Genomic DNA, 16636 nt, shown 5'->3' on the forward strand with positions numbered 1-16636 from the left:
TGCAAAGAAGCAGGAAAATGTTACCTAAAATTAAAAGAAAAAAAGAGTCATTATAAATAAGTGAACTGAGAAGCTAGATATTGGAATTAGTAGCCAAGGAATTTAAAATAATTTTATGAGTACTTTGATGTCATGTTGATAGCAAATATTCCCTGATACAATTTGATGAAGAGGCCACTTTGCCTCTGTGGTATCTTTCTCTAAAACTTTTAATTCTGGTCTATTAGTAAAAAAAACATCATGCAAACCCAAATTGTAGATAATTCTCCAAAATACATGCCCAGTATTCTTGAAAACTCTCAAGGTTTTAAAAAACAAGAAAGGATGATAAAGTTTCATAGATCAAAGGAAACTATGGAGACATGGCACCTAAATACAATGTAGTATCTTGGATGGGGGTTCTGCAACAGAAAAAAAATGACATTGGTGAGAAACTGGTGAATCCAAAGTTTGTATAAATTAGAAATTGTATTGTGCCATTGTCAATTTCTTAGTTATGACAGATTTACCATGATAGTGTAAGATACGATATTTGGGAAGCTGGGTGCAGTGTGTAAGCAATATTTCTCAATCTTTTTTTCATCATTGCCCTTCTAGAGAATCATTTTGGATATTTTCTCCCCAAGTGTTCTCATGAAATTTTAATACTACAGGTACACTACAGATCTGCTCTGTGTGCTATGGTCTAATTGAAGTTGTATAACCCTCTGTTGAGAATGCATGGTATATGGGACTGTCTCTATTATTTTCGCAACTTTTCTGTAAGACTACATTTTTTCCCCAAATATAGAGGTATATTTTAAAAACTCTCCAAACCAAAGTAGCAATACAAGTGAAGTTTCTGGCCGCCACCCCCCCCCCCCTCCCCAGGTGGCTCTGTTAAGCATCTAACTCTTGATTTTGGCTCAGGTCATGATCTCATGGTGGTGAGATCCATCCCTGCTTTGAGCCCCACTTTGGGCTCCACGCTGGGCATGGAGCCTGCTTTGAGATTCTTTCTCTCTCCCTCTGCCCCTCCCCTGCTTGTGCACTCATGTGCATGCATGCTGTCTCTCCCTCTTTCTCAAACAAAACAAAACAAAACAAAACAAAAACAGTGAAGTTTCTGAATCTGATCAAGTACATTTGTGAGAAATTTGTTATCTTCCTAGTGAAATATTGAACATTTCTCCCCTAGTAATCATGAATAAAGTAAAGTTGTTTGCTCTCATCAGTTCTATTCAGCATATTACTGGATGTCCTAGCTTGTATCAGAAAAAGGAAATGAAATAAAATGTATAGATTTTGGAAAGGAAAGAGTGAAATTACCTTTGTTTGAAGTTGACAGAATCACGTGTGCAGGAAATTCTGAAGAGATCCACAAAAAAGTATTACACACAATGTATTAATTTAGCAAATACCCAAGATAGAAAGCCAGTCTACAAAAATAAATTATAAATCTACACCAAAAATAACAAAACATTTCTGAGAGATAATTTAAACACCTAAACAAATGATGTCTAAATCTCATTGGTTGGATGACTCAAAATTGTTAGGATGTAGATTCTCCCTAAATTGATCTATGATAGCAATATAGTGACAGTCAAAATCCCAGCAGTCTTTTTTGAAAAAATTGGCAAGCTATCCTAAAATTTATAAGGAAATGCAAGGGGTCTAGCTTAGTAAAAAAAAATCTTGGAAAGGAATGCCAGTGTTAAAGAACACTTAAGACTTAGTACATATGTACATAATGTACATAATTAGTACAATTGTACTATTGTACAAATGTACATAATTAAGACAAAATTGTATAGGTTTAAGGATGAAGAAATACATTAATAAAAAGAATGAGGTATCTGGAAATAGACATTTGATTTTCCACAAAGATGCCAATATAATTCACTGGGGAAATGAAATCTTTTGAACAAATTGTGATGGAATAACATGGCATTTATATGCAAAGAATGAATCTTGATCACTAACTCATATCTACACAAAATTAGTTAATTAATGAGATAATCATAAACCTAAATGCAAAAGCTAAAATCATAAATCTTCCACAACAAAATTTATGAGAATATCTTCATGAATTTGGGGCTAGCAATGATTCATTAAGACAGAAAGTATTACCATAAAAGGGGAAAAAATGGATAAATTGACTTCATTAAAATTAAATACTTCTGCTTATGTGAAAGACACTATTAAAAATAGTAAGGTGGGGCACCTGGGTGGCTCAGTTGGTTGGGCGTCCGACTTCAGCTCAGGTCATGTTCTCACGGTTAGTGGTTCTAACCCCTTGTGGGGCTCTGTGCTGACAGCTCAGAGCCTGCAGCCTGCTTCTGATTCTGTGTCTCCCTCTCTCTGGCCCTCCCCCACTCACACTCTGTCTCACTCTCTCTCTCAAAACTAAATAAACATTAGAAAAAAAAATAGTAAGGCAAGAGGTGCCTGGGTGGCTCAATTGGTTAAGCGTCCAACTCTTCATTTTGGCTCAGGTCATGATCTCACAGTTTGTGAGTTCAGCCCCGCATTGGGCTCTGCACTCGCTGCACAGAGTCTGCTTCAGATTCTCTGTCTCCCCCTTTCTGCCCCTCCCCTGCTCGCTCTCTCTCTCTCTCTCTCAAAAAAAAAAAAAAATGAACATTAAAAAAATATATAGTAAGGAAAGATCCAGAGGGGAGAAAATGTTACACATATTCACATTCAAAATCTATAAAGAATTTGTATAGATTAATAGAAAAATCAGTTTCAGATGTCACAGAAATGCCAAATTTTAATAAGTTTTTTAAGTGTTTGCTCATTTTCATACTAAAGTTATATAACGGCAAGAAGCTTTTGCATACTACCACAGATCTAAAGACCACACTGAGTATTACTGCCTTAGTGGATATCAGCTCACAGTATGAACTTCACTTAATTTTTCAAATGTCAAGAGTACTGAATTAAAATCTATACCTATACAGTAATTCTCATTCAGTTGATTGAAATTTCAGAAAGCAGTTCTGTAATTTCATACAATATTTACTTTCTGGGAAGCTGGGAATTAGGATCCTTTTATTATTTATTTATTTATTTTTTATTTTTTTGGAGAGAGTGTGTGTGAGCATATGAGTGAGCAAGCAGGGCAGAGGCAGAGAGAGATGAGGAGAGAGAGAGAGAGAGAGAGAGAGAGAGAGAGAGAGAGAGAATCCAAGTAGGCTCTACACTGTCAGCGTCGAGCTCAACATGGGGCTTGAACCCACAAATGTGAGATCATGACCTGAGCCGAAATCAAGAGTTGAATGCTTAACCCATAGAACCGCCCAGGCGCCTCAGGATCCTTTTAAAAAGAATCTTAAAAAAAAGAAATGAATAAACAAAAAGCAAAATCAGACCTATAAATACAGAGAACAAACTGATGGTTGCCAGAGGAGGGAGGGATAGGAAAAATGGGTGAAGGGGAATGGGACATACAGGCTTCCATTTAAGGAGTAAATTGGTCATGAGAATAAAGGCACAATATAAGGAGTATAGTGAATTGTAGTGTAATAGCATTTTATGGTGACAGATAGTATCTGCACTTGTAAGCATAGCATAACGTATAAACTTGTCAAATCACTATGCTGTAGACCTGAAACCAATGTAACATTGCGTGTCAACCATATTTGTATTTTTTAAATAATAAAAAGTATTTATTTTCTGCTTGTATGGGTAAACCATAATAGCTGCTCTGGGAAATTTAAGACTATAACAAGGGCCTCTTTACAATAATTAACTTTGTTGTTTGTCTTTGACATACTTCAGTTACCTTTTTCTTTGTTCAGCTCAGCTGTTACTTGTTCTGTTGTACTTAGCAATCCTTGTTTTCTCACTTAGGGTACATCACTGAAGGGTTCCTGGCTATGCAGCATGCCGTGGATATTGCCATCATGAAATACTATAATCACAAGGCTACACAAAAGCTATTCCGAGAAGTCACTGTATTTGTTCAGAGATTTCCATATCCAGCATATTCTCATGATTACTTCTATACCTTTTTTGGTATTTTCATCCCTTTAGTAATCTTATTTATCTTCTCTATGAATCATCTTACCCTCATTCAGGCTATTGTGTGGGAAAAGGAAAACCGACTGAAGGTAACTTTCCTTTTCTTGTGGTAGATAGAATTTCTGTAGAAAAAGTTGGGTTTGTAGCATAAATTTTTGTGGAGGGTTGGATTATTTCTGACCACTCAGCACTGGTGGATGGTTATGGTTTGGTAGCAGCCAAAAGTGAACACTTACTTCTCTTCGCAGTTTTCTAGAATTTTTTTTTATTGGAATTATTGGATTGGTCTTTAGTTTTAGTTTCAGAAGATAATTACAGATAGAATTTAAATGCCAAATGCTCTAAATCTCTCTGGAATAAGGTGAGTTACAAAGAAATAATCAACTGGGCTGTGGAATTGTCTTGATGAATTCGGATACAATTAAATGTCAAGATTCTATGATTGTGTGATTAGTTTTTCCATTTTCTGATATCTGAATTTTTTTTTCTAAATGACCTCTCATAGTTCCCTTCAGAATTTCTGTTTCTTGGTCAGAGAGCATGTTGTGTTATGGCCACATGCTTTGCAGTTCAAACTCCAGTCATTTAGCCAATAATGTGTATAATATATATAATGTAAATATATAAAATACATAATATAAAATAATTTTATATAATATATATAAATGTATAATATAAATATAGAGGGTGAGAAGACTTATATAACTTATATGTATACACACACACACACACACACACACACATACACATATACATACACATATGGTTGATTTATTGCCTAATTTGTTTCAGGAACTGATAAATCATAGATTTAAATCCTATCTCTGTTGTTTATTAACTGTGACATGTCATATAACTTTTCTAGCCTTTTTTCTCAGATATAAATTGATTAAAACTAATTTACAGGACTGTCATGATATTCAACTAGATATTGTGTGAAAAATTATCACTATCTAGTCACCTGGACCAGCTGTTGTGAGGCATAAAGGAGGAAATGCATGTTGAGTGTTTGATAGATTGCCAGGCGCATAGTTGAATACTCAGTAGCTGTTAGATGTGACTGTTCACATCGGCCATCTCCATGTCACTTATCTCCTTATGTAATCTTGAATCATATCATTTTCTCTCTTTCCTTTCTTAGTGGCCACAACACTTCATGTATCAGGCTCATGTTGTTTCTCCCCATCCAGCTCTTCTCACTCAGGGCTCTTGTCATACATCTCCTTATCCATCCATCAAACGAATGGCTTTTTTGAAACTTCCTTTATGTTTATGTTTCCTCTGACTGTAATGCTTTCCTCTTTCTTTTCTGGTTGGTGTACACACAGTTAACTTACTTGTCCCAAATGTTGTGCTGCTATCTCCTTGTTGATGGTCTCTTTTTAATTCTCAATGATAATTTAAAGTTTTTTCTTTGAGTCCCCAGAACATGGTACATAAATGTCAACATTGTGACTTATTTATACTTCATTTTTAAAAAATTTTCATTGAAGTATAACATACAAACAAAAAAATACACAAGTCCTAAGTGTATGTGTTTTAATCCCTTCAGGCTACTATAACAAAAATATCAAACAGTATACCTTATAAGCAATAGAAATTTACTTCTCTCATTTCTGGAGTCGGGAAAGTCCAAGATCAATGTGCCAGCAGATTCAGAATGTCTGATGAGAACCCACTCTGTGTTTCTGGTTCATAGATGGCACCTCATCACTGTCTCCTCCTGTGACAGAAGGAATGCAAGCTCTCCAGGGTCTGCTTTATAATGGCACTATTCTGATGCATGAGGGCTCATCCCTCATCACCTAGTCATCTCTCAATACCCCCACCTCAAAGTGCCCTTAGAGTGGGGACTGGGTTTGGGGTTTTTTTTTTAATACAAAATTTATTGTCAAACTGGTTTCTTTTTTTGTTTATTTTGAAAAAAATTGGTGTGTTTATTTTTTTAATATGAAATTTATTGTCAAGTTGGTTTCTTTTTTGTTTATTTTGAAAAAAAAATTGGTAGGTGTGTTTATTTTTTTAATATGAAATTTATTGTCAAATTGGTTTCCATACAACACCCAGTGCTCATCCCAAAAGGTGCCCTCCTCAATGCCCATCACCCACTTTCCCCTCCCTCCCACCCCCCCATCAAACCTCAGTTTATTCTCAGTTTTTAAGAGTCTCTTATGGTTTGCCTCCTTCCCTCTCTCTAATTTTTTTTCCCCTTTCCCTCCTCCATAGTCCTCTGTTAAGTTTCTCAGGATCCACATTAAAGTGAAAACATAAGGTATCTGTCATTCTCTGTATGACTTATTTCACTTAACATAACACTCTCCAGTTCCATCCATGTTGCTACAAAAGGCCAGATTTCATTCTTTCTCACTGTCACGTATATTCCATTGTGTATATAAACCATAATTTCTTAATTCCATTTATCAGTTGAGGGACATTTAGGCTCTTTCCATAATTTGGCTATTTTTGAAAGTGCTGCTATAAACCCTGGGGTACAAGTGCCCTTATGCATCAGCACTCCTGTATCCCTTGGGTAAATTCCTAGGAGTGCTGTTGTTGGATCATACGGTAGATCTATTTTTAATGTTTTGAGGAACCTTCACACTGTTTTCCAGAGTGGCTGCACCAGTTTGCATTCCCACCAACAGTGCAAGAGGGTTCCCGTTTCTCCACATCCTCGCCAGCATCTCTAGTCTGATTTGTTCATTTTGGCCACTCTGACAGGCGTGAGAGTGTGGTTTTGATTTGTATTTCCCTGATGAGGAGTGACGTTGAGCATCTTTTCATGTACCTCTTGGCCATCTGGATGTCTTCTTTAGAGAAGTATCTATTCATGTCTTCTGCCCATTTCTTCACTAGGTTACTTGTTTTTTGGGTGTGCAGTTTGGTGACTTCTTTATGGATTTTGGATACTAGCCCTTTGTCTGATATGTCATTTGCAAATATCTTTTCCCATTACATTGGTTGCCTTTTAGTTTTGTTGATTGTTTCCTTTTCAGTGCAGAAGATTTTCATCTTCATGAGGTCCCAATAGTTCACTTTTGCTTTTAATTCCCTTGCCTTTGGAGACGTACCATTTGACAAAATTCAGCATCCTTTCTTAATAAAAACCCTTGAGAAAGTCGGGATAGGAGGAACATACTTAAACATCATAATAGCTATGTATGAAAAGCCCACAGCTAATAATCATCCTCAATGGGGAATAACTGAGAGCTTACCCCCTGAGATCAGAAACAAGACAGGGATGTCCACTCTTACCACGTTGTTTAACATAGTATTGGAAGTTCTAGCATCAGCAATCAGACAACAAAAGGAAATCAAGACATCAAAATTGGCAAAGATGAAGTCAAGCTTTCACTTTTTCCAGATGACATGCTATTATACATGGAAAACCCAATAGACTCCAACGAAAGTCTACTAGAACTGATACATGAATTCAGCAAAGTTGCAAGGTACAAAATTAATGTACAGAAATCAGTTGCATTCTTATACGCTAATAATGAAGCAACAGAAAGACAAATAAAGAAACTGATCCCATTCACAGTTGCACCAAGAAATATAAAATACCTAGGAATAAACCTAACGAAAGATGTAAAAGATCTGTATGCTGAAAACTATAGAAAGCTTAGGAAGGAAATTGAAGAATATACAAAGAAATGGAAAAACATTCCATGCTCATGGATTGGAAGAATAAATACTGTGAAAATATCAATGGTACCCAAAGCAATTAACACATTCAATGCAATCCCAATCAAAATTGCGCCAACATTCTTCTCGAAGCTAGAACAAGCAATCCTAAAATTTGTATGGAATCACAAAAGACCCGAATAGCCAAAGTATTTTTTTTAATATATGAAATTTATTGTCAAATTGGTTTCCATGCCACACCCAGTGCTAATCTCAAAAGATACCTTCTTCAGTGCTCATCACCTACCCTTCCTTCCCTCCCACCCCCCCATCAACCTTCAGTTCTCACTTTTTAAGAGTCTCATGCTTTGGCCCTCTCCCACGCCAACCTTATTTTTTTTTCCTTCCCTCCCCCATGGGTTTCTGTTAAGTTTCTCAGGATCCACATAAGAGTGAAAACATATGGTATCTGTCTTTCTCTGTATGGCTTCTTTCACTTAGCATCACACTCTCCAGTTCCAACCACGTTGCTACAAAGGGCCAGATTTCATTCTTTCTCATTGAGACATAGTACTCCATTGTGTATATAAACCACAATTTCTTTATCCATTCATCAGTTGATGGACACTTAGGCTTTTTCCATAATTTGGCTATTGTTGAGAGTGCTGCTATAAACATTGGGGTGCAAATGCCCCTATGCACCAGTACTCCTGTACCCCTTGGGTAAATTCCTAGCAGTGCTATTGCTGGGTCATAGGGTAGGTCTATTTTTAATTTTCTGAGGAACCTCTGCACTGTTTTCCAGAGTGGCTGCACCAGTTTGCACTCCCACCAACAGTGCAAGAGGGTTCCCATTTCTCCACATCCTCTCCAGCATCTATAGTCTCCTGGTTTGTTCATTTTGGCCACTCTGACTGGTGTGAGGTGATACCTGAGTGTGGTTTTGATTTATATTTCCCTGATGAGGAGCGACGTTGAGCATCTTTTCATGTGCCTGTTGGCCATCTAGAGGTCTTCTTTAGAGAAGTGTCTATTTATGTTTTCTGCCCATTTCTTCACTGGGCTATTTGTTTTTTGGGTGTGGAGTTTGGTGAGTTCTTTATAGATTTTGGATACTAGCCCTTTGTCCGATATGTCATTTGCAAATATCTTTTCCCATTCTGTTGGTTGCCTTTTAGTTTTGTTGGTTGTTTCCTTTGCTGTGCAGAAGCTTTTGTCTTCATAAGGTCCCAGTAGTTCATTTTTGCTTTTAATTGCCTTGCCTTTGGGGATGTGTCGAGTAAGAGATTGCTATGGCTGAGGTCAGAGAGGTCTTTTCCTGCTTTCTCCTCTAGGGTTTTGATGGTTTCCTGTCTCACATTCAGGTCCTTTATCCATTTTGAGTTTATTTTTGTGAATGGTGTGAGAAAGTGGTCTAGTTTCATTCTTCTGCATGTTGCTGTCCAGTTCTCCCAGCACCATTTGTTAAAGAGACTGTCTTTTTTTTCCATTGGATATTCTTTCCTGTTTTGTCAAAGATGAGTTGGCCATACGTTTGTGGGTCTAGTTCTGGGGTTTCTATTCTATTCCATTGGTCTATGTGTCTGTTTTTGTGCCCATACCATGCTGTCTTGATGATGACAGCTTTGTAGTAGAGGCTGAAGTCTGGGATTGTGATGCCTCCTGCTTTGGTCTTCTTCTTCAAAATTACTTTGGCTATTTGGGGCCTTTTGTGGTTCCATATGAATTTTAGGATTGCTTGTTCTAGTTTTGAGAAGAATGCTGGTGCAATTTTTATTGGGATTGCATTGAATGTGTAGATTGCTTTGGGTAGTATTGACATTTTAACAATATTTATTCTTCCAACCCATGAGCACGGAATGTTTTTCCATTTCTTTATATCTTCTTCAATTTCCTTCCTAAGCTTTCTATAGTTTTCAGCATACAGATCTGTTACATCTTTGGTTAGATTTATCCCTAGGTATTTATGCTTCTTGGTGCAATTGTGAATGGGATCAGTTTCTTTATTTGTCTTTCTGTTGCTTCATTGTTAGTGTATGAGAATGCAACTGATTTCTGTACCTTGATTTTGTATCCTGCAACTCTGTTGAATTCATGTCTCAGTTCTAGCAGACTTTTCGTGGAGTCTATCGGGTTCTCCGTGTATATTATCATGTCATTTGCAAAAAGTGAAAGCTTGACTTCATCTTTGCCAATTTTGATGCCTTTGATTTCCTTTTGTTGTCTGATTGCTGATGCTAGCACTTCCATCACTATGTTACACAGCAGTGGTGAGAGTGGACATCCCTGTTGTGTTTTTGATCTCAGGGGGAAGTTCTCAGTGTTTCCCCATTGAGGAAGATATTAGCTGTGGGCTTTCCATGATTGGCTTTTATGATGTTTAAGTATGTTCCTTCTATCCCAACTTTCTCAAGGGTTTTTATTAAGAAAGGATGCTGAATTTTGTCAAATGCCTTTTCTGCATCGATTGACAGGATCATATGGTTCTTATATTTTCTTTTGTTAATGTGATGTATCATGTTGATTGATTTGCGAATGTTGAACCAGCCCTGCATCCCAGGAATGAATCCCACTTGATCATGGTGAATAATTCTTTTTATATGCCGTTGAATTCGATTTGCTAGTATCTTATTGAGAATTTTTGCATCCATATTCATCAGGCATATTGGCCTGTAGTTCTCTTTTTTTACTGGGTCTCTGTCTGGTTTAGGAATCAAAGTAATACTGGCTTCATAGAATGAGTCTGGAAGTTTTCCTTCCCTTTCTGTTTTTTGGAATAGCTTGAGAAGGATAGGTATTATCTCTGCTTTAAAGGTCTGGTAGAACTCCCCTGGGAAGCCATCTGGTCCTGGGCTCTTATGTGTTGGGAGATTTTTGATAACTGATTCAATTTCTTCGCTGGTTATGGGTCTGTTCAAGCTTTCTATTTCCTCCTCTTTGAGTTTTGGAAGCATGTGGGTGTTTAGGAATTTGTCCATTTCTTCCAGGTTGTCCAGTTTGTTGGCATATAATTTTTCCTAGTATTCCCTGATAATTGCTTGTATTTCTGAGGGATTGGTTGTACTAATTCCATTTTCATTCCTGATTTTATCTATTTGGGTCATCTCCCTTTTCTTTTTGAGAAGCCTGGCTAGAGGTTTGTCAATTTTGTTTATTTTTTCAAAAAACCAACTCTTGGTTTCATTGATCTGCTCTACAGTTTTTTAGATTCTCTATTGTTTATTTCTGCTCTGATCTTTATTATTTCTCTTCTTCTGCTGGGTTTAGGGTGTCTTTGCTGCTCTGCTTCTATTTCCTTTAGGTGTGCTGTTAGATTTTGTATTTGGGATTTTTCTTGTTTCTTGGGATAGGCCTGGATTACAATGTATTTTCCTCTCAGGACTGCCTTTGCTGAATCCCAAAGCATTTGGATTGTTGTATTTTCATTTTCGTTTGTTTCCATATATTTTTTAATTTATTTTCTAATTGCCTGGTTGGCCCATTGATTCTTTAGTAGGGTGTTCTTTAACCTCCATGCTTTTGGAGGTTTTCCAGACTTTTTCCTGTGGTTGATTTCAAGAGTCATGGCATTGTGGTCTGAAAGTATGCATGGTATGATCTCAATTCTTGTATACTTATGAAGGGCTGTTTTGTGACCCAGTATATGATCTATCTTGGAGAATGTTCCATGTGCACTCGAGAAGATGGTATATTCTGTTGCTTTGGGATGCAGAGTTCTAAATATATCTGTCAAGTCCATCTGATCCAATGTATCATTCAGGGCCCTTGTTTCTTTATTGACCGTGTGTTTAGATGATCTATCCATTGTTGTCAGTGGGGTATTAAAGTCCCCTGCAATTACCACATTCTTATCAATAAGGTTGCTTATGTTTGTGATGAATTGTTTTATATATTTGGGGGCTCCCGTATTTGGCGCATAGACATTTATAATTGTTAGCTCTTCTTGTTGGATAGACCCTGTAATTATTATATAATGCCCTTCTTCATCTCTTGTTACAGCCTTTAATTTAAAGTCTAGTTTGTCTGATATAAGTATGGCTACCTCAGCTTTCTTTTGACTTCCAGTAGCATGATAAGTAGTTCTCCATCCCCTCACTTTCAATCTGAAGGTGTCCTCAGGACTAAAATCATTCTCTTGTAGACAGCAAATAGATGGGTCTTGTTCTTTCATCCATTCTGATACCCTGTGTCTTTTGGTTGGTGCATTTAGTCCATTTACATTCAGTGTTATTATAGAAAGATATGGGTTTAGAGTCATTGTGATGTCCGTAGGTTTCATGCTTGTAGTGATGTCTCTGGTACTTTGTCTCACAGGATCCCCCTTAGGATCTCTTGTAGGGCTGGTATAGTGGTGACGAATTCCTTCAGTTTTTTTTTGTTTGGGAAGACCATTATCTCTCCTTCTATTCTAAATGACAGATTTGCTGGATAGAGGATTTTTGGCTGCCTATTTTTTCTGTTCATCACATTGAAGATTTCCTGCCATTCCTTTCTGGCCTGCCAAGTTTCAGTAGAGAGATCGGTCATGAGTCTTATAGGTCTCCCTTTATATGTTAGAGCATGTTTATCCCTAGCTGCTTTCAGAATTTTCTCTTTATCCTTGTATTTTGCCAGTTTCACTATGATATGTCAGGCAGAAGATCGATTCAAGTTACGTCTGAAGGGAGTTCTCTGTGCCTCTTGGATTTCAATGCCTTTTTCCTTCCCCAGATCAGGGAAGTTCTCAGCTATGATTTCTTCAAGTACACCTTCATCACCTTTCCCTCTCTCTTCCTCCTCTGGAATACCAATTATGCATGGATTATTTCTCTTTAGTGTATCACTTAGTTCTCTAATTTTCCCCTCACACTCCTGGATTTTTTTTTAATCTCTCTTTTTCTCAGCTTCTTCTTTTTCCATAATTTTATCCTCTAGTTCACCTATTCTCTGCTCTGCCTCTTCAATCCAAGCTGTGGTCATCTCCATTTTATTTTGCAGCTCATTAATAGCACTTTTGAGCTCCTCCTGGCTGTTCCTTAGTCCCTTGATCTCTGTAGCAATAGATTCTCTGCTGTCCTCTATATTGTTTTAAAGCCCAGCGATTAATTTTATTACTATTATTCTAAATTCACTTTTTGTTATATTGTTTATATCATTTTTGATCAGTTCTTTAGTTGTCATTATTTCCTGGAAGTTTTTTTGAGGTGAATTCTTCCGTTTCGTCATTTTGGATAGTCCCTGGAGTGGTGCAGAACTTCAGGGTACTTCCCCTGTGCTGTCTTGAATAACTGGAGTTGGTGGGCGGGGCCGCAGTCAGACCTGATGTCTGCCCCCAGCCCACTGCTGGGGCCACAGTCAGACTGGTGTGTACCTTCTCCTCCCCTCTCCCAGGGGCAGGATTCACTGTGGGGTGGCGTGGCCCGTCTGGGCTACTTGCACACTGCCAGGCTTGTGGTGCTAGGGATCTGGCGTATTAGCTGGGGTGGATCAGCAAGGTGCACAGGGGCAGGAGGGGCAGGCTCAGCTTGCTTTTCCTTTGCAGATCCACTTCAGGAGGGGCCCTGCAGCACCGGGAGGGAGTCAGACCCGCCAGAGGGATGTTTCTGCAGAAGGACAGCATTGGGTTGGGTGTCTGCGCAGTGCAAGCAAGTTTTGTGATGGGAACTGGTTACATTTGTGATTTTGGCTGGGGGATGGGCGAGGGAGATGGCGCTGGTGAGCGCCTTTGTTCCCCGCCAAGCTGAGCTCTGTCATCTGGGGATCAACAACTCTCCCTCCTGTTGTCTTCCAGCCTTCCTATTCTATGAGCAGATCTGTTAACTTATAACCTTCCAGATCTTAAGTCCTGCTTGCTGTCTGAACACACTCCGTCCGGCCCCTCCACTTTTGCAAGCCAGACTCGGGGCCTCTGCTTGGCCGGCGGGCCACCCCTCCGCCTCAGCTCCCTCCCACCAGTCCTTGTAGTGGGCACTGCCTCTCCGCCCTTCCTGCCCTCTTCCGTGGGCCTCTCATCTACGCTTGGCTCTGGAGAATCCGTTCTGCTAGTCTTCTGGCAATTTTCTGGGTTATTTAGGTAGGTGTGGGTGGAATCTAAGTGATCCACATAATGCGGTGAGCCCAGCATCCTCCTATGCCGCCATCTTCCCAGAAGCTGCCAAAGTAATTTTGAAAAAGAAGACCAAAGCAGGGGACATCACAATCCCAGACTTTAGCCTCTACTACAAAACTGTAATCATCAAGACAGCATGGTATGGGCACAAAAACAGACACATAGAACAATGGAATAGAATAGAGACTCCAGAATTGGACCCACGAAAGTATAGCCAACTCATCTTTGACAAAGCAGGAAAGAATATCCAGTGGAAAAAAGACAGTCTCTTTAACAAATGGTGCTGGGAGAACTGGACAGCAACATACAGAAGAATGAAACTAGACCACTTTCTTACACCATTCACAAAAATAAACTCAAAATGGATGAAGGACCTGAATGTGAGACAGGAAACCATCAAAACCCTAGAGGAGAAAACAGGAAAAAACTTCTCTGACCTCAGTCGCAGCATTTTCTTACTTGACTTGTCTACAAAGGGACTAGGTTTTCAACTTAAGAATTTTGAGGAAACAATAACATTGAAACTATTGTAGTAGAATTGAATGGGTTATCATAAAGAAAGTATGCCCATATTATCATGATCCTGTAAGAAATAAAGCACTGCCGACACTCTAGAAGTCTGATTGTGTTCCCCTCAAAACATTTTCCCTGAAGTATACAGTAACCTGATTTCTAATATCATGAGTTAGTTTTGTCTGTTTTGAACTTGATATAAATGGAATCATGCACTATATTGTGTCTGTGTGATTCTTTACAGCTAAATATGTAGCTGTAGTTCGTTCATAGTCATTGAGTTATAGGAGTTTTAAGATTCCATAGTATGACTATCAAAACTTACCTATTTTCCTTCTGTGTTTGGAGTTTGGGTATCGTAAGTAATTCTATGAATATTTTATACATTTTTTGCTGAATGTTAGATTATGCATATTTAACTTTAGTAGATAATGCCAGTGCTGTAAGCACAGAACTCCATGTGGAGCTTGATCTCACCCACCATGAGATCATGACCTGAGCCGATATCAAGAGTCAGGTGCTTAATGGACTGAGTCACCCAGGTGCCCAAATTTTATCTAATTTTCTAATTTTTTTCCAATTTTATGGGAGTGTTTTGGCTTCAAAAATGTAGAGATCTTTCACTTTTCATTGTTTCAATTGTACAAGTCTTTTGCATCCTTGGTTAAGTTTGTTCTTATGTGTTTTATTCTTTTTGATGCTATTGTAAATGGAATTGTTTTCCTAATTTCCATTTCAGATTGCTCATTGATAGTATATAGAAGTTCTACTGATTTTTGTGTGTTCACTTTGTATTCTCCTACTTTGATGGGTCATCTATTAATTATGACTTTTTTTAATGTGTGGAATCTGTGGGGTTTACATGTAAGATCATCTCATCTGCAGAGTACTCCTTCCTTTCCAATTTGGATGTCATATGATACACACACACACACACATATATACATATATATGTATATGTATATGTGTGTATATATATATTTATATATTTATTTGCTGTGATTAGAACTTCTAATACTGTGTTGAATACGAGTGAAAGCTAGTATCATTAATTTTCTCTTGATCTTAGGTGAAAGAGTATGATATTAGCTGTTATTTTTTTATATGGCCTTTGTTATGTTGAGGGAGTTCCCGTCTATTTCTAGTTGAATGTTTTATCAGTCTTGAATTTCTGCATCAACTGAAATGATCATGTGTTTTCTCTTAATGTGGTGTGTTATATCGGTTGATTTTCTATGTTTAACTCTCCTTGCATTCCATGAATAAATCCTACTTGGTCATGGTGTATAATCCTTTCAACATGCTGCTAAATCTGGTTTGATACTATTTTGTTGAAAAATTTTGTGTCAATATTCACAAGGGATATTGGTCTGTAGTTTCTTTTCATGTGTATCTGTCTGAACACTAGACTTATAAAATGAGTTTCCTCCTCTTCAAGTGTTTGGAAGAGTTTGAGAAGGATTATTGTTTATTCTTTTTGAAATATTTGATAGAATTCACCAGTAAAGCCTTCTGCTCCAGGGATGTACTTTGTTGGAAGTTTTTAATTAATGATCTAATCTTATTCCCCATTATTGATCTGTTCAGATTTTCTCTTTCTTCATGATTCAGTTTTGGTAGCTTGTGTGTTTTTAGGAACTTGTGCCTTTTATATAGGTTATCTAATTTTTTGGCATATAGTTGTTCATAGTATGCTTTAAGTGATTGTTTTTATTTCTGTAAAATCAGAAGTAATGTCCCCAGTTTCATTTGGATTTTAGTAATATGAGTCTTCTCTCATTTTTTAGCCAATTTGACCAAAAATTTGTCCATTTGCTTTTATCTTTTGTAATTGAATTAAAATATACCTACATTACATGTTTACATTTATAAAATATATTTATATTACATTGAATTAAAATATATTATGCCCTACTAGAAGAAGGCATAATAAAAAGAAAGGGGATATTAATGTAAGTAGTTTATAGTTTTATTAAGGGTGTTTCATGCCTGAACAATATCAGGTAAATTATTGGTGAGGTCACCTATGGGCTTATAAGCATCACAGAGCTCCCACACACTAGCTGAGTAATTTTAGTCAAGTCATTGATCTCCTCTATAAATTGGGCATGATAATATTTCTTATTTAGCCAATTTTGATTGTGGTGGAAATTTAGATAATATTTGTGAAAGCATTTTGTATATTATATTGTTTTACATGATGTTGATTTGTGTTAATTCTCCCACAGGAGTACCTGCTCATGATAGGACTCAGTAATTGGATGCTCTGGGCTGCCTATTTCTTCACATTCCTCTCTTTGTATTCAGTTATCATCCTTTTGATGTGCATTATTTTCTTTGCCAAGGCAAGTGTCTATTTCACTGTCCAGGCTATAGCTAAACTCTGAGAGGAAAAACGGATACATA

General features: G+C 37.5%; 1 protein-coding gene across 1 annotated transcript in view; it reads left to right on the forward strand.

Moving 5' to 3' along the window:
• Positions 1 to 16636, forward strand: part of LOC115504396 (ATP-binding cassette sub-family A member 3-like) — a 188254-nt gene that overhangs the window by 9833 nt on the left and 161785 nt on the right. Inside the window, exons 5-6 of the mRNA XM_032591645.1 lie at positions 3835 to 4094; positions 16459 to 16575. Coding sequence (XP_032447536.1) covers positions 3835 to 4094; positions 16459 to 16575 — 377 coding nt within the window. The remainder of the gene's footprint in view (positions 1 to 3834; positions 4095 to 16458; positions 16576 to 16636) is intronic.

This window comes from Lynx canadensis, chromosome E3 (genome assembly GCF_007474595.2).
Source record: "Lynx canadensis isolate LIC74 chromosome E3, mLynCan4.pri.v2, whole genome shotgun sequence".
NCBI lineage: Eukaryota > Metazoa > Chordata > Mammalia > Carnivora > Felidae > Lynx > Lynx canadensis.